General features: G+C 39.6%; 1 protein-coding gene across 2 annotated transcripts; it reads right to left on the bottom strand.

The window, feature by feature from the left end:
* Positions 1–10,170: 10,170 nt before the first annotated feature.
* On the bottom strand, positions 10,171–17,113 carry asb6 (ankyrin repeat and SOCS box containing 6). 2 transcript variants are annotated; one of them, XM_044197063.1, is made up of 7 exons: positions 16,980–17,113; positions 16,359–16,500; positions 15,823–16,004; positions 14,182–14,288; positions 13,970–14,078; positions 13,785–13,871; positions 10,171–11,408 (listed from the first exon to the last, which is right to left on the bottom strand). In XM_044197063.1, exons 2-7 carry the CDS (start codon positions 16,466–16,468, stop codon positions 10,687–10,689), a joined length of 1,317 nt encoding a protein of 438 aa, XP_044052998.1. In that variant the 5' UTR covers positions 16,469–16,500; positions 16,980–17,113; the 3' UTR covers positions 10,171–10,686. The 2 variants fall into 2 exon arrangements, with proteins under 2 accessions (XP_044052998.1, XP_044052999.1); XM_044197064.1 differs by having other exon boundaries at positions 16,968–17,041.
* Between the last annotated feature and the right edge of the window lie 2,157 nt (positions 17,114–19,270).

Below are 19,270 nucleotides of genomic sequence, written 5' to 3'. Positions count from 1 at the left end.
TGGTAGAGGATATAGTGCAGTAAAGTATAGTACAGTATATGGTATAGTATAATAGGGTAAAAGAGACATTTAGGGCAAAATATATCTTTGAAAACCTTCTGGTTTGTTTTTTCCATTGATCACAAAACACATTTGTAATTATTATAGCAACTTAAATAGAACAAACGAAATACTCAGGTGGGAAATAGTATATGTTACCTTAAGAGCAAAAAAGACGCAATTGTACTTAATACAGTTCTTTCATGTTTTGGATTAAGTGTTGCAGTATGGGTGGCTAAATGGCAATGCTAGTGAGATGTAAGTGGGAAAAGGGGGGTAGGTACCAAAATGTCACACTGGGGAGAAAAAAACCCCAAAAAGCTGTGAAAAACATTTTTTTGAGCATCATTGGAGAGAAACCACAGCCTACAATCTGTGAGAGGCAGAACCAAAGGTCAGATCAAACGTCAAATGGACCTAGTATAAGTTTTGAAGACACTGCTGTACATGCACACACTCATGTTAGCTTGAGTAATCTTATCTAGCTCATATGACAGTGAAGGCTTTGCTGGGTAAATGTAAAAAAGACCTACTGTATTAATGGAAAGAATAAGGGTATTCATTTGAAAACATTAACTGTAGAGAAATCAACTTGCCATGTTAAGGTTAAATAGTTTAGAAATATCAAATTTAGGATTCTTAATCGCTGAAACAAATATGGGCATGATAACTCTATGATATCTTTAATGATAAACGAGATGCTGATTATTTATATAGTGTAGTATAGTATGGGTAGTACACTACAGTATGTTTGTCGGGATGAGGTAAGTGTCATGCTATATGTCCTGAATAAAATTTGATCTTTGTATATAAAAACTGAGGGAGATTAAACATATGATGTTCTGTAATTTACCAGTTGTTTTTTTCTTATTTATTTATTTTCTCTCCATACTGCTGCATTACCACTGACACCAAATGAAACAGAATCTAAGACTGTTATTTCAGCTTCTAGATCGATAGATAGTCTTTATTGTCCGGATTTGTTTTCACAGCCTGTACATATTCCACAAAGAAACATACAGATATACACAATACATGTACACTTCTATTTTTATATTAAGTATAGTTTAGTATAGTTCAATTTAGATTGTATAGTATAGTTATACTAGGAATGACTGCAATACTACCTTGTACATTGTAATGCTATTCAATACAACAGTTCTATAATAAATCCTTCCTAAATGTTGTGCATTTTTTGTAACAGCTGTTAACAAAGTCTTGGGAAGGTGTTGATTCATATGTATGGTAGTTTGTGGAGGTTTTTCATTATATTTTAACTTAACTTTTAATTATATGTTTCTGATTTTTATTCTTTCAGATTTCTAAATGATGTGAAGAAAATATTAGAAACACCTACCACAGAATCTAGTTTAATACGGCATCATCACAAATTAGAAGAGAAAACTAAACTCTTTTAATTTTTTACAGCACATAAACAAACCACACATACAGCTGACAAAGAGAAACCGTCTTGTAATTTCTTTCTTACTTCACAAATAGTATCAAATGCGTCCGGATTTTAGGACAACAAACTATACCACTCCATTGAACTGGTGTGACAACATTGGCCACTGATGATTTTTTTTATGTCTCTCACTTGAGACAAACAAGACATTCTCATTTCGGTGAGATTTGTAAAGACATGAAAAATACCACTGTAACTTTGACATGAACAATAAACACATCTGATAAGTCATAGTTAAATAATTGAACTATGTGTTATGAGCTGAAATTAACTAAATAGTAATGATGGAAGATGACAATTTTATAACTCCAGCAACGTAAAAGTTCTCATCCAAACCATTTTTACACTTAAAACTGTGTTTCTACATTTGTATTCAACCTGAATATTACATAATATAGTTACTTCATACTACTTGTGTTGATAAAGGATTTTAGGTACAAGTGTATCTTGGGCAATCGTGGACAAGGGACTCAGCCCCGCCCATACCCAACTCCTTCTTAACTCTAAAAAATTGAGAAAAAGAGTTGTACTTCCAGTACTTTTCTTATCAATAAATCTTTAGTTCTTGAGTTGGTGAATGAGTCCAAACAGAAAAGAATCACTGCTAAACAAAGAGAATGCAGTCTTTCCATAGTGCGTCCTCTTAAACACAGAGCTGAGATATGCAGCTCTGCAGAAGATGCACACAATTACTTCAGAGGCGGGGTGCTTTATTTACATATGCAATATGCATAAGCAAGGTTACTGTGAGGGTGAAATAACCGCGAGATAGAAGGAGAGACAGAAGGAGGGGTTTGGTATGAGTGTGAGATGTGTATATGTGTACGTGTTTGTGTGTGCAGTGGTGATGGAGAGAGGGGTTGGAGGGTGGGTGTGTGTGTGGTGGTGGGGGGGCAGAAAATTGGTGTTATCAATATTTAACCAACCCTTCCAGCATATTTATGGCAGACAATAGAGCAGAACTGCAACTGTCTCATGTGAGTGGAAGTGTATTTATTACAGACTGAAACAGAGGCTGTTCATTGATACATCCCTGCCACACTTGCATGGAATAGGTGAAGAGCCCACCACTTGGTGCACCATTCTAACAGTTGATTCTTACCAAAATAAACTATTAACATATCTGCTAATTGCACGTCACAACCCCATGATTGGATCACAAATATTCATTAGAGAGATATTTCTACATGTGGCAAGCAGATGTATGTAATTCAATCAGTTTGAGAGAGAAAAAAAAGAACCGAAAAAGCTAAGAAAAGAGGGAGAAGAAATAAAATGTCTGGAGCTTTTTTTCACAGACCCATGGCCTCTCAGAAAATGTTTCCATGTGTTGTGTCTGAGCACACTGAGAGCAAAGAAGGAAAACATTCTCTCCTCCAAACCACATGCAACAGATGCTTTCTGAAGCCAAATAAATCAACCCTGTGTTTCAGATCATGTGACACTTTTTGTGCTTTGTGTAATTCCCAACATATCCTGTTTCAACCCCCCCATTCCAACACTCTCTCACACGCACGCACAAACACTGCACGCACACACACATATGACACATGCACATTCAAAGTTTCCATTTCCTGTGCGTAAGATCACCTGTGCAGACAGAATGGTGGGCTTCAATGCAGCATGCTCAGGCAGGAAAACAGGAAAAGGAGTTCAAGGGTGTCCAACATGAAATACTCACAGAGTTAGGGGAAACCCAGAGCTCATAGCAGCACTCCAGTTTCTGAAGACAGTAAGTAAAGTTTCACTAGTGCACTTTTTTTTTTTTTGCTTTAGCACTGCCATCATGCGCTCTACTTTTGCTTGTGCAAAAATGTTCTAGAAGTGTTGAACATCTGCCTGTTTGGGGACGATACATACATTTCATTATAAGTTAATAGGATCATGCAGCATACATACAGTACAGTATGCTTTTGGAACAAATGCTTTGCCTTTTTAAAAGGAATAGTTTAACATTTTGGGATATATGTTTGTTTTTGCTTTCTTGCCGAAAGTTAGATGAGAAGATCTATACAGCACTATATATTATATATATTATATATTTGCATGATAAATATGTTGCAGTACCCAACAGACGGTTAGTGCTTAGCATAAAGACTAGAAACAGGGGCAAACAGCTAGCGTGGCTGTGTCCAAAGGTAAAACAAGACTGAGAGTCTACAAATATGCTAGTGGTTCAGTGCAGATGTACTTAGGCGCAGCAGTGCTTTGTAGCTAAATGCTAATGTCAGCATGCTAAAATGCTCACAATGACAATGTTAACAGGCTTATGTTTAGCAAGTATAATGTTTAGATGTTCACCATCTTAGTTTAGTGTGCTAGCATGCTAACATTTTCTAATTATGTTGGGAAAGATCGATACCAATTTACATGTCTGTGAGTTTAGCTTATCATAAAGACTGGAAACAGGGGGAAACAGCTAGCTCTGTCTAAAGGTAACAAAATGTGCCTACCAGCATCTCTAAAGTTCACTAATTAACACTTTTTGCCTTGCTTGTTTAATCTGTAGAAAAACCAAACAACGAACAATCATATTGAATAAAATGTTGAACTTTTCCTTGTAGCATTCCATATTTTCCTGACATATATCTTTAATTTTTTCCCTCTAATACCATCCATAGGTCTTAATTAGCATGCTATATTGTTACTTTGTAGTTCTTGCTATATGTGACATGCCATACTGATCAATTGCCCTGGTTCTCTGTGGGGTAACAGTGTTCCCCTGTGCACCTGACAGCCATCCCTAACCCATTTACTGTCAAATGGGCTCCGCTCCCTTTGCCTGAGCTCAGATGCAGATTTATGCCAGAGCATTGCCGGTTCTTGCATATTAGATGAAAGCCTTGTTTGCATATACCCGCTCTCTCTCTCCCCCTCCCCTCCTTCCCTCTTCCCCCCTCTTTCTCTCTCTTCCTTTTTTCTGAGGCGTCACTTTAATATGTATGCAAATGGGCTACGCTCCACGGGCAGATATGTGTGGAGTCCTGTCCTGCAGTCAGGAGGTGTAGGAGAGATTGTGTTTGTATTTATGAGGCAAGGGCCCTGCCGCTCTTGGGAGAGAAAACGCTGCGAGTAGTGTGGTGGAGGCTCTGCAGTGCAGGCAGAATGCAGATATGCCAATAACAGAGGTCATGGTTGTCACTAATGATAAGAGGAGACAATTAGACAATAGCATAGCTGTAATGTAACCCCCCCCCCTTACACCCTCTTATACACACACACAAACAAACAAACACACAAGCCCTCGTATCCCTGCTCTGGCATGAAGCAAGCTAACAGACTGAGGAGGAGATGCTTCTTCTGGAATGTTCTTTATATTGCAGCAGCTCTTCTCCTCAGCTCTGCTCGACCTGGATGGGGAGTCCTGGGTGATTGGTGTGGGTATCTATTGATCCCGTGCATCCCTCAGGAGGGTGAGGATCACTGCCAGGGGCTGAGGCAAAGGAGACAAGGTCAGGCCACCTATGAGAGAGGCCCCCTTAACCCATTTCATCAGTCTGATGCTTCCCAGACAGGCCTCAAAAGCCTGTGATCAATGAAGTCTCGGTAATAGTAGACACAGAAATAAATTAACAATGTAGTTCCTAGTCTGTGGCTCGTATTATCTTTATCTTAGCATGTGTTGTATCACAAAGTCACAGGAACAATCTAGTTTCAAATAAAAGGAATTCATTTCAGATGTGTATTGTAAAATTATAGAAAAAAAATGGGTTTATGGTCAAGACATAATAATATCTTGGCTTGGTGCCAATCAGTGATCTACTAAGGAAAGACACACACACATACACACACAGAACTGTGTGCAAATCAAATGTCTGTTTCCTCTCTCTCTCTCTCTCTCTCTCTCTCTCACACACACACACACACACACAGACACACACATCCCCTTCCTCCATCATGAATAAACCATACTGTGTCTATGAGTCATATACCACCCCCACATCCCTCTCTAACCCACTCCCCCTATTCGCTGCTGCTAGAGTAAAAACGCTAATTAACGTGATGGCTAGCTCCAGCTCCTGTCAGCAGCTTGTGGGGGCCTCTCAACCAGTCAGGCTCCACTGGTCTCTGGTTTTAGCAGCTCTCTCCCCAGCCGCCATCTCTGGAGAACCAGGGCCCCTCATTCATATTCAGCCCCAGTCGCAGGCACCTGGAAGCAGCCAGCACCAGCACCACCTCAAGCACACAACCCCCATAGCGTCTATCACCAGCCCCCCAGTCAAGCCCACCTCCTGTCAATGCTGGATTCCCCCACTGCTGGTAAAATACACCCGCAAAACCCACCCATTTACCCCACCCACCCACATCTATTCCATTTTCTCAAACTAAAATCCAATTGGAATACAAGCCTAAACTGAAAAACTCCATTTAGGAGACATGAGAGCTAGAAACTCCATCTAGGAGATGACACAACCCAACTGATGGGTTGAATCACCCAACGGTGGCGAGAGAGAGGGAGAGAGAGAGTGAGAGAGAGGAGCTGGTGCCTTGGTGGACTAGCTTGGTAACCATGACAACGCAGCCGGGAGAGCAAGAAACAGGAACATACAGAATCTGTTTCTGCTGAGACTTGCACATGTGGCACAGTACTGCTTTTCCTCAGAGAAGAAGAAGGGGAGGAGTGTGTGTGTGTGTGTGTGTGTGTAGACCCTTATGAAACATACATGACTGCTGCCTCTCACTCGCCTGCCCTAGTCATTGAGTGAGTCACAAGACAAAAGATATTATGGTGAAACTGAAGCACACAACCCAGTGTTTAGTGGCAGGCTTTCGTATTTTTCCACAACTCCTGAATACGGAGACGTAGAGGTTGGCTTGCAGTATGAAGAGAAAAAGATAAAATACAAAATATAAAGGCAAGAAAGGGAAAAATGTTCCTTCTATAGCTGTCGCTTTTGCCTATTTTCTTTCCCTGTGCCTCTCCGCCGCTCCCCTTCTGCCTGTCTTTTCTCTTTCCTCTTGCTCCCTCTTTCTACAGGCTCAGTCTAACCTCCCCCTCCCCTTTCCTCAAGGGAATAAAGGTCGTAACGCAAATGATTACTCAAACCCGAGTTGCCATAGAAACGCAGTCATGTGACTAGAGCAGGCATGCATAGACCACAACAAAGAGGTGGATCAGGAACCAGCGCTGGAAAGAGCTGTAGCTCGCCTTACTGGTGCCTCAATGCATTTCACTCAAATTCAGGCTTTTAAAAATAGGCGAGCAGCATGAAACGCAGGGGGGAGAAAAGCAGAGAAAACGACACTCTAAAGAGCTAGGACGAGAAGCTGTAATGAATTTAGGCTGTAACACTGCAGTGTGCCATATATTCTACCATTCACTAGCATACCAAGGGTGTGTCCTATTCATCATGTCCTTCTAGGAGGCAGAGCTCAGGCGCCAGTTGTCTGGAATTTCTGTGAAATGGCGTCAGTTGTAGAAATGTAGAGGGTGGTGGATTTGTGTGCTTCTAAAATAGGAGTTGGAGTGTGGAACTGTAACTTTTTGGTGTGCTACACTTTCAAATTATTCCCCCTCAAAGAACAGATATGTGTTAACACTAGTAGCCTATGTAGCAGTATGGTTACTTAACTTAGCTATTTTCTATCCAAAGAGATTCGATAAAAAAGTACCACCTAAGCTTAACAAAAAACTACCGGCATGTAGTAAAACACATTCTGGAATAGTATCTAAGTCAAATAACATCTAAGAGATGTATAAAATAGTATAAAAGTGGACAAAAAGTAGGGTAACTGTGGAAAACATACAAAAACCCTTCAATGTAATCTTACAGCATTAAGCTAAATGAAACTATAAAGGCTGATGAGCACAACAGTTAGCGTGTGTCAGTCTAAAGGAGGAACCGACACCTGGAGCAGACCGAGAAGGTGGCCTGCCCCAACAGGATTCAGTTTTCCTGTATCCAATCCACCCCCACTGAAATTAGTCCTATGCCCTGGGTGAACCCGGCGACCTGCAGCCATCTCAAACCAACCACCACCCCCCACAACACGCACACACACACACACACACACACACACACACACACACACACACACCCAGTCAAAGCTCAACATTTAAAAGTGACTGAGCCAAACACCAATAATCGTATAGGAGATAAAATATGCAGTATGGAATCCAGCATAAGTGCAGAAAATGTTGATATCCAGTGAGAATTTGCTTTCCTTCATCTTAGTATTAACAGCCATTAATTCTGGCGAGCTCCATCAACACTAGCAGAGAAATAGGACTGGGTACATTTTTTTCTGATGAAGTCACCACATCTGTGGTTATGAACACTGTGTGTTTCAATGTCTGCGCTCTCTTTCGCTCTTTCTTCTTCTCTCTCCCACACACATCTGAATCCACACTTGCCTTCACACCAGCAAACACACGCAGTAACATAGATGTATAGGCAAACACATAAACATGCAATCTAAAGGGGTGTGAGCATGAAGGGTGACCCCCTCACTGACCATTTCCCTCCAAAGTCAACCTCAACTCCCATGAGGTTTCAGGCAGCAGCTGAGTGTTCAGTGATGTCTGCAATTATCCCGTGTCTAGACAATGTCTAGTGAAAGACAAGGAGATGCACATTCTGCACAGGCTGCACTCTATAGAAGAAAAGGTCTGGAACAGACCACAATGTCTTTCAGTTAGTGACGTGGTGGTAGATGAAAAGGTTAGGGCCAGGCTAGGAACTCCGCCAACAAGCACCAACATGAACAAAAAACTGCATTATTTTGAAGTAATTCCATTGAATTTCAAATTAAAGCTGTTATTGTCCAAATTTATTTTTAAAAATTGGATTTCCTCTCCAGGTTTTGTGCTCATGGCTGACAGGCAATGTACATTACAGTAGTTAATTTTTATCTTGCTCAAGAGCCTTGTACTTACTTTTATGAATTCATATCAATAAAATTTGTTCTAGTTTGAGTCAATGGAATAAAATCACATTTTTGTGGGTTTATCGTTCAAAACATCTTCTCTACTATGTGTTATTAAATGTCCTTGGACTACATTTTATTTTTTAGAAGTATGACACGAATCAAGCTTCCATATTCTTTAATCTGTAGTGCTGAAGAGGATGAGTTGAAAACAGAAAAGATGGTGTCAGGGACTGGTTAAGACTAAGAAGAATAGAGAATGAAAAATACGCACTTGGTCATTTAACATGGAAAATATATTATGCAAAGAAATAACTAATTGAAATAAAGAATTTTAAATAAAGAGGGAAACATACCAAACATGTCATATAAGGTTTTCATTTCAAAATGCTAAAGGTCCCCTTTGGACTTATTGTGTATAATTTGTTGACTATAAAGCTTATAAAAGTGTTATTTTGTCAACCAGTTCTTGGTTTGTTGCCCCCCAAAAAACCATTGAGATTGTAGTTTTAAAATATCAAATGTTCTAGTAGATACCACGAATATTCTCCGTATGAAAAGGTGATTTGAAGAAAATAAAAGAACAACAAAACAAACAAAAACACGCAGAAGCTCGAAGGTTGAAAGATACTATGGGTTGCGGTGAAAGAAAAGGCTGTGAGAGAATGAGCAGGTGTGGTGGGAAAGACCCATGGGCTTCAGGGAGAGAATAGATCAATAACTAATTTCAGTACCGAGCTTCACTCGCACTGTTTTCCAATAAACTGGCTACTGGCTTAGCCCTCCCCCCACTATCTCTATTCTATTGCCTTCTACAAGATTGGACTCTATGGAAGAAGGCTGTTTTTTTTTCCGGCGTTGAGATTGTTGGTTGGGTGGATTATGTTCCTACAGCTAGTGTATTGTATAAATGTAATCCAGCATTGCCATTACCATTTGCATGTGTCCTCCATGAGTGCTCCCATAACCATTCCACCTATGCCGTCTCTGTAACTTTTTTTTTTCCACTGTTCTGCCTCCTGCAACCCCCTCTCTTCCTCTCCATCGACCAGGGCCAGTGTTGAGGTTTTGTCAGGAGATTGAGACAGACAGGAGAGTGAAGCGTGTGTCATGCCGGGCTGCTGCTGCTGCTGCTGAGGCTCTTCTCCTCAGAGGCTGTGACCTAGATAACCAAGAGGAGCTGGAGAGCTTGCAAGCCTTGGAGCCACTCCAGCTTCAGCAATGTCAGGAAGGGGTTAGTTGTGTAACACAATGTCCTATTTAGTTTGCTCGTCACACACACATGGACCGCAAACACATATGTACCCTATGGCATTCCGTACCATCATATGTTTCTTTTAGGCACTGTTTGTTTATTGGCAAAGACGGGATGAGCAGAATGGGTTTTGTGCATGTGAGGGAGCAAAAAAAGAAGGAAGGGAATTTAAACTTAAATGATTTTAAACATAAGCATTAAGAATGCTTGGTAAAACTTTCCACGCCAGCAGCCACTGCAGCTACATTATGTCACAGTGAAACCATGTGAAAACATCTACTGGCACACTCTTCCTGCTGTGCTGTAGCATTTTATTGCTGCTTCTTTATTTTAGCATTCACTCAAGTGATGTTTGGTGTATGAACACAACCAATAGGTAAATATATATAGCACCAATTATTCCCCTATAACAGGTGAACAGTGAGAGTCATATTCAGCGCTGCGCTGCCACTACTTGGTCAGTTACAAGCAGTAATATGTTGACAAACATAAAATAATGTCAAACTGCTATTACTGGATAAAACAGGGTATCAGGACACTGCTGTTGAGACACGTCTGTTTTATTGGTCCATCTTCATGCTAAGCGAGAAGATACACAAATTCCACAATACACCGCCATCATGTTGAGGGGATTAAAGATAGATGGAGCCTACTGCGCTGGAACAACTTTAATAGGCTGCACTGTGAATAACTAAATATCTGACCCTGACATCTGAGCTGCTTTTGAGCTGCAAGAGCAACACTGCCATCTGGTGGCATTTATTTTGTCTTGCAACATCCTGTATACATTAATATAGTTCACTTAACTGTACAGCAGTTTAATCATAACAGTGAAAACTACAACTACAAACTACAAGTTAAAGGCTAATTTGCACAGACATAACTTTGTATCTTAAAGTAAACATACACACATTTGTCAGTAAATTTGGCACAGAAAACACACAATAAGAATTCAACAAAGGCCTTAATGGTTTGTGAGGTTTAGTTTCATTTATGGACAAACATTTTATACAAATTATTATAGGCCTGTTCAGTCTTTCAGTTTAGAAATAGCTTAGCATCAGCGCTGGTGATGTTGGGGCTTGAAGCAGTCCCAACCAGGCTTTGGCGTATATGTGTGCTCAGGAAGAAGAAAGTCTTTCAGTCTGTCTGGTAATGGCAAAGCTTTGACTCTGTCTTCCAGGGGCCAAGGCTGCAGGTGGCTCCTTATGAATGATCTACAAAGACATCGCAGAGCAGGAGGGCTTGCTTCATGCTCTACTATGCGGTTGTGCAGGTCTACCAGAGCCTGAGCATAGGGGTGAGGGTCCTGACTGGGCACAGGGAGCTCCAGCCTGAGAGGAAGATGCAACGCGGGGACGTCTACCCTCGCTAATTCGAGCAACACCTCTGCTTGCTCCAGGAGCTCAGAGGCGTGACTTTGATCAGAGCACTGCTGTAGGGCTGTTTGGAGCCGCTGGAAAACAAGGCTGTAACCTGACCAACAGGAGTCACCGTGACAGGAGCAAACCAAAGAGGCTCCGCTCTGGATTAAGAGCACAGCCAGAGGGAAGAGCAAGTCAAACTGCTCCAGGCTCGTCTGTGTCAGGGAGGGCTCGCCATCCTCATTCAGGCAGCAGCTGGGGTCCACACCGTGAGCCAGCAGTAGCTCTGTGGTCTTCAAGCAGAAGTTACCGATCTCAGCAGCGTCCTCCACATTGGCCTCCAGAGCCTCCTTCACCAGAAACACCAACGAGGATTCAACTGTTTCGCCGTCTACAGTAGCAGCATTAACGTCAGCACCTGTAGTGAAGAAAGCATCACTCAGAACCACATTTGTTATCAAATCTAAAAACAGCTGACTACTGGTATGTGTAAATTAGAGCACATGTGCCTTAGGTTGGGTTCACACAAAGGTTCAGTCCCTGAATCGAACCAATGTGAGTTTAAATTTTCGAACTAGTCCGGTTTGCGTTCACAAAAGCAAAAACTCAAAACTCTTCCAGAAATTGGAAACAAAAGCCATGTGGTGGAAATGTTGTTTGATTATTGGTCATACAGTCCACGGCTAAAAAGACAACAAACCCCTCCAAATTTCTACCTGGATATCGTACATCATGGAGCCCCATCAGGTTCTGTTCATGACAATATTGATCTGGAGTGCATATCAGCAGACTCAGAGGGCCGTGCATATAAACGTCTCGAAAGACAGCAGGTATTAAAAAATTCAATAATGCAGGCATTTCGAGGAAGACGATCTGCCATCAGACAGTCTTATCACAGAAGATGGCTGGTTCTGATGAGATCCTACCACGACTTGTTTGCATTTGCCATGCAAAGTGGACCAGTGAAGTAAGGGGCCACAAGTGCAAACATGCAAAAACCGACCCAAACAAACAGCACCAAAGGGGTAAACACTCCAGGGTTCGGTTCAACCGGACTAAACAAGACTGGTGTGAACCCGCCCTAAGATAGTGTAATTGAAATAATGAGCCAATTTGTCAATGAACAATATTTATCATCTTTTGACAAATGAGTAATTTTTAGGTAATTTATGAAACTAACAAAATTACTGAGCATTTACTTGTTACAGCTTTTAAAATGAGCTGTTGCTGCTTTCATTAAAAGTGGTACTCCAGTTTTGTACTTCCATAAAGTTGGGGGACTTGCGAGAAAAAAATAAAATAAAATAAAAGAATGGTAAAAATCAAATAACTAGAGAATGCGATATGCTGACTTTTAGTCCCTAGTATTGCTCAAACTCTACAAAACACTGCAACTTGATAGCATCTTTCATTAGACCCTCTCTGGTTGGTAAATGCCCATGTCTTTCAACTCCACAACCCCAGTTTGTAAAGCAGGCTTTCTGTTATAAACTTCAAGTCTCCAAGCCAAGATACCTCTGATGACATCACTGTGACATCATCAGGGTTATTTTCTCAAATTTGACAAAGCTCAACCAGAGCCACAGAAGCTCTGAGTTGAATATGATTTATCAAAGTCTTTTTTTCATACAAATAAGAAACTTTGTTCAGAAAAATTGTCCTTACTTCCCAAGTCTACAAACTGACAATAAATGTTATATGATCATGTACTTTCAATCAGTAGACAGGAAGCAAGTATCCCAATCTGTGTCTCTCTACTCAGATTGTTCCATAATCACTACTGACCATCTTAAATTGGCATACAGAATATTTGAATTAATTCTTATTTCAACTAATTTAAAACAAATAAATTATTTTACCTCTCTGACAGATGAGGGTATACGTACAATTTTTTTGTTAAATACTTGGATGATATCGTCCATTGGTTTCTGATATTATTGACAGAGGATGTAAGTGTATGACAAACTGCTTCTTTGTGGCTGCTGTGAGAAGATGCTTTGCTGTTGCCTTTTAATGTACAGAAAGCAACTATATTTGGGATGGTCACAGCCGAGAGACTTATCTTAACAGTGGATCAAACAGTGGTTGAATGAAATTGCTTTTGAGAAAATTCCCCATTAAAGAACTTGCTCTGGTAAAAAAAACAACAACAAAAAATAAAATAAATTAATTAATAAATAAACAAAATAACAACAACAAAACAATTATGAGATCTGAGGACCATTTCTGAGTGGTTGGGACTCACTTTAAACCCTAACATTGGCTGTGATAGTATGCAACTTTCCTGCATATTGTGACTTTCTTTTTGTAAGGTGTATGAATGTCATGGCTTGTATTTAAATATGCAGGTTTCTGTGTGACTTTTTTGGGTCAGGGTAGACTGGCTGTAAATACCTAAAAAACTAAGTCTGCATGTCCCACTGTAATCATACATAAAACTATGACTATACTAAGGAGATTGATACTACTATTATACTGTGAAGACGTAGAAGACATACTTTGAGTCCTCAACATCCTGCAGTTAAAAATCTTGTCAGTCAGTCGCTTCATGCCTGGATCACAGGATTGGTTAAGCTCCATTTTCAGTTGTGTTAAAAACTGTATGTGCATATTTTAGCCTGACAGCCACTGACAGTTTACTTTGATCTCAAAATGCATACAGGTGGACAGGTATGCATACTAACGCAAGTTTCTGAATGTAGTGGTTTAACCTTGATCCTGCTTGAGAGGGTATTTCAAAAACCAAAAGCAGAAAAAAAGGCAAAGTGAGGATGAGGTGTTTTACAGTCAGTACCTCTCTGGAGTAGAAGCTGGATGTTCTCTGTGTTGTGCACAGTGAGTCCATCACTGCTTGCCAAGGCATGGAGCAAAGGTGTTTTTCCTTTGGAGACGAGACCAAAGCAATCAGTTTTCAGAATGAATGAATGAGTGAAATAGTGAATTAGTATTTCTGAATTTGGCTGGGCAATGTAAATTTACCATGTTTATCCCTTGCATTAGCATCAGCACCCAGTTCCAGCAGGGTGACCAGGCAGGGGAGCCTCTCCGACTCCTCACTGGCAAGATCCAAAGGACTGCTCTCATGGATCTACCAAGTAACATTTATATTATTTACATAAAATGATAAGAAAACAGAGGAGATACCATGAGAAGAAGATAGGACATAAATACAAGTTAGACAGTTGCCTCACCCTGTCTCTCCTTTCAATGTCTGCTCCGTGCCCGACCAGCAGCCTCACCATGTTTGGCCTGTTCCTCAAAACTGCTATATGTAGAGGATTGTAGTAAGACACTGGGTCTGGAGAGTAGAAACAAATATTCATATTAAACAAATTAAGTCTTTATCATGGAAAAGAAACATAAATGAGACGGATGGAAGATTTCTGACAATATTACATTTTCTTTAAATGTGTCTTGGCAAAGCTACACAACCTACGGTATAATGCTGGCTATTGCGGCAAAGACCCCCCGTGGCCCTAAGCCAATGCAAACCGTTTTACGAAAACACAAGCTAATTGAGAAAACATATATATGTACAAAACACATGTACAAAAAAAAACAATACAGAAAACACAAAGAAATACAGAGAACAAAAACAAATATAGAGACAGAAGCAATAACAGAAACAGTGCAATACACAACCAATGCAACAGTTCTGAGCTACAACACTACGACAATGTTTTGGGGATCTTCCGACCTGTTTGAAGAGATGTTGTTGAAGGGTGTTTTCTGTACTTACCAAGAGTTTAAAATGCTGCATTTACGTTGACAAACTGGTGAATGTTTGCTAGTATTTTCTAAAGTGTGTGTCAGGCTCTCTCACCCCCTGTAGCTGGCAGCAATACAGGATAAAAGTAGATAATAAACCTTTAGATGCAACAGAACTGTACCTGACTGTGGTTTGCCAGTGGCACAGGCACTGATTGTTACTTACTACATGTGTCTATATATTACTGACAAATTCTCTTTTACGTATACATTATGATCAGCGTCCAGATTATTAAGTCCCACTTACGCGACTAGTAAATATAACTACGTATGCTCATGCTCCAGCACTGTGCCTGTCTAATAGCTGGCACAAGCTAGCATATTCGTAAACATGAAGGCGAAGGATGGCAAATGCATGAAACATTTTGCATGCTATGTGGGAGCATCTGTCACTGTTAACTTTCTGGAAAGAGGCATTGAAGAAATGTAAAAGATGAATGAAGGAGCCTCTGCCAGGATCCCCTAATTATGTCCCTGGGGAAAGACAACTTTACTACCACTAGAGGTCATGACAGCAGAGTTTGGCTGAGCCCTGGCAAGTATCATCACAGCAACAAGACATGCTGCACTTTCCACTGCAATTTGCTAAAGGGAGAATTATTCTCTCAAGTGTATATGGACGACTATTTGCTCACTTTACATATGCAATTCCTTGTGTAAACATTGAAAATGGCAGGCCCTCTCATGTTTCAAAGTACAATCTGTCATTAAATTTTCGTTATGAATTCACAGTACTAGTCCTAGATAAGTGTGACCAAATAAAACCACTAATTAATTTATTAAAATTCAGGCAAACATTTTCTGTGATTGTACTGCACTTAATTTGCCACGAGAACAAAGAACAAACAAAGAATTTACAAACAAGCCCTTGTAGACTCAGAGTAACACAAATGTTGCATTAGGTATAATGCACTGTAGGAGAAATGGGATTGAGTGCAATAGCCAGAGTAACCAATATTATTAGAATGGTTTCTTTGGCTGGCTCCTTCGTATTTTAGGTGCTTTGTAATTTTACTAAAACTTTGTACAATGTATTTAAAGCACACTCACAAATTATTTCTCACCTTCAAAGTTTACATCAGCTCCATAGCGTAGCAGGATTTCACCTGCGGACACCAGTCCCCGCTCTGCCACCTTAAACAGAGCATAGCTGATGCCTTCCACAAACACGTCTGACTGAGACTCCCGCTCCAGAAGCTCCACTAGAGAGCTACAAAGACCAGACTCATCTTCAGAGCTTCCGACTCTGGACACAAGACCGGAAAGTGCAGTGTTTCATTCAAACTGTTTGAAATACCACCAGTCCATTGAATTCTGTGCTGGCAGCAGTTATGACACTATAGCTTGAGTACAACAAACTGCTACAGACAATTGAGCATTAAAAGTGAGCTACATTTTCCAGTTATGAATCAGAAACTAGGAAAAAATAGTTTTGTCGTTGTCAATTATGAAATTAAACATACTTTGGCAAAACTTAATTCTTATTCCCTTTGTTGCAAAAAATGCTTACTAAAGTTGCAGTCAATGGCAAAACATACTGGAATTAAATTCTGCACACAACTAATCAATCGATCAAATAATATTGTGGCTTTAGCACTACCTGTCCTCGTGACTACCATCTCCTTCCTTCAGGCCAACAACACACATTACAGCATCTACCAGCGGCTGGTACTCATAAATGATCCTTCGAAACCCATGGAGGAAAGGCATGGCTCCTCACTACACTAATGGTAGGTCAATACCTAAAAAACAAAACAAAAACGTATAAGGTATGGACAGAGCATGTGTCAATGTCAGAGAGAATGAAAGTCATATCAGGGGCTTGGCTTCAGATCAACTTGCTTCACGTTATCTCTTTGAGTTCAGTTGACAAATGTCTTTTGAAAATGGGTGACACTCGCTAACGTAAGTTAGACGCTTTACAGAATATATTATCCTAGTTAATTATTGTATCTGTCATTTGTGCTCACACGACGAGTTCGACTTTTTTCTTAACGTTGGTTAACGTTACATTTGGCTAGCTAACTTACGATAACTGTATTTATGTTCTAAGAAAAAAGTTATATTGTTAGCTAGCCGCAGGCAAATGTTAAACGACACCGTCAACGCTATCATTACTGGCTAAATGTATCACTCATTTACTTGCTAAATTATGAATTAAAGTGTTTGAGAGAAATTGCTTTAAAAAGGCAATTTATTAGAAACTCACTAAGATACTCACGCTGGTCGTTTTCCTCCCAAACAGGAAGCTTCCACCCCGCCCACATCAGTCCGTCATCCTCCTCTTCTTCATAAAGTTTTATGGCGGTTGGCAATCAACATTATGGTGCATTACCGCCACCAACTGGAATGGAGTGTGGATTGGGACTCTAACTATTCATTCACTAATTATTAAATAAAAGAAAATAAAATGAGAAAAATCAATTAAAAAAACACACCATAGTTATATTCTTTTTATCAAATTTGTTCTCCTAAGATACTGAAACAACAATAGACAACACATCTCTCTAGAACTTCTTTGAAAAAAGATCATGTGAATCAAACCTCATCTTTATTTCTTTAAGGTTCAGTGTCAGTTCTCTTCTCTCAGCATCATATTTTGGACAGTAAATCATAACATATTCTAAAGTTTCTTCTTGACCACAGAATGTACATCTTCCTGTATTATTCTTTTCTATTTTACATAATGTACTGTTTAATCCTGTATGCCCATAACATAGCCTGGATATTATTGTTTCCTCTTTCCAGGTTCTCCCCGTTTTTCTCATCATACCTACTTTTCTTTAAATGTTGTATAGCCACGTTCCTGTTCTCTCTTCTTCATCAGTCCATCTGTGATTTCATTCCCCTTTAGAGCACAAGGGTATTGTAGGTTCCTCTTTATGCTCTCTCCTTGAACAGTAGCTAAATATAGCTGATGTTTTTTCTTTTCTTTTGAACAGTAGTTTCTTATTGACCTTTGAGCACACTGGGTTGTCTGTAGGTTTTCTTTTCAAAACTTTTAAGCTATTTGTATCCAGCGGATCAAATTTTTTTGTCTTGTTTTATAGCTTATGTTTTGGATTTTATTTATCTTTATTATTTAGTTTTTGATGTAAAGCACTTTGTAACTTTGTTTTGAAAGGTGCTACATAAATAAAACTATTATTTATAAATCAGAATAATATGAATATTTACTCAGTACTACTTGCTGTGCATGGTTTGTGTGTCCTAAAATGGGGCTTACATCACTATGACATATGAAAAATTCAACAGCATCTGGCAGATAGAAAAAAATTGACCTAAGGCATATTGTCACCTACACCATTAAACTTGTGTTGATAAGCTTTAAATACAAAGGTTTACTTAGGAAACAGCACAGGCAAATATTCCATTCTAAACAGACATCCCAACTGTAAACTGTGAACATATGTCAGGCACATTCATGTCCCCTGTTAGTAACTAAGCAAGTCAATCAGCAAGTTTTACCATTAAAAGCAATTTTTCTGTATAACAATGTGTTAAATGGCCATAGATGTCAAATTTCACAGATCACAATTCTCAATACACTATTTGTATCTGGCATGTTGTGTCATGTATTTGACAAACCATAATAACATTTTTCATTATGTCAGTTTCTTCTCAAGTCATTGATTAACATTTGCATTTTTAGCTTGATGTTCTTACTGAAAAAATGTGACCAACAAAATATTTTACCACCAACACAAACAGTTCTAAAACAATGTATTTTGTCCATATGGCACATCAGTCAAAGACACAGCTTTCAGGGTTTTTTTTTTTTTTTGACAACTACTCCATTATGCTGACAGCATCTGGCTGCTAACAGTCGTCTTTGTCCTGTTTAGCAAACAAACCCCTACCGTGTCTGGGTTTGGTGACAGATGGCTCGCTTTGAGAACGGTCAAGGAGTGCTCTCTTACAAAAGATGTAATTTTTAACACATCTGTGTGTCTGATTTTGAACAGAAAAAATGTTGTTCCTGACATACTGCATCATGTTTTGGAAAGTAATGCAAATGTCTTGCTGAGCAAGACACATCCTTTTTAAGAGTGCGAGACCACTAGTAAAATAATTGAAATACTTTTTGTTTGAATGGTGAATCGTATGATATCAAAGAGGATGTGTTAAATACGGGATGTTTGGATAGTGGGGTTTGAGTGTGAAGATCAATTCTGCCAAACCAAGTGGAAAATTTTCAACTGTCTTCAACCAAAGGACGTTCAGTAACAAGAAACGCGTGAAAATGCAGTTTTTGTTCAGCTGTTTTGGTGACTATAATGATAGCACTTTATATGAAGCTCATACTGTACCTACATTGTACTAATAAGGCATCCAGAACAGAGATCCTGTTGAGTAAAATGTGTAAATAAGATGAAAATAATTTTAATGCTTTGACTGCAGCTGTGTGTTTATGACTGCTGACCGAATAATGGTCAATTCAAACTCTTTGTCTTTAGGTGGCAGCAGTGCAGCACAGGCCTACACAGTCTCTGAGCTTGGAATCAATGGTAC

The sequence above is a fragment of the Siniperca chuatsi genome, linkage group LG5 (assembly GCF_020085105.1).
Source record: "Siniperca chuatsi isolate FFG_IHB_CAS linkage group LG5, ASM2008510v1, whole genome shotgun sequence".
NCBI classification, from domain to species: Eukaryota; Metazoa; Chordata; class Actinopteri; order Centrarchiformes; family Sinipercidae; genus Siniperca; species Siniperca chuatsi.
Note: the sequence above shows the minus strand (reverse complement) of the source record. Positions and strands in the feature narration are given on the sequence as shown.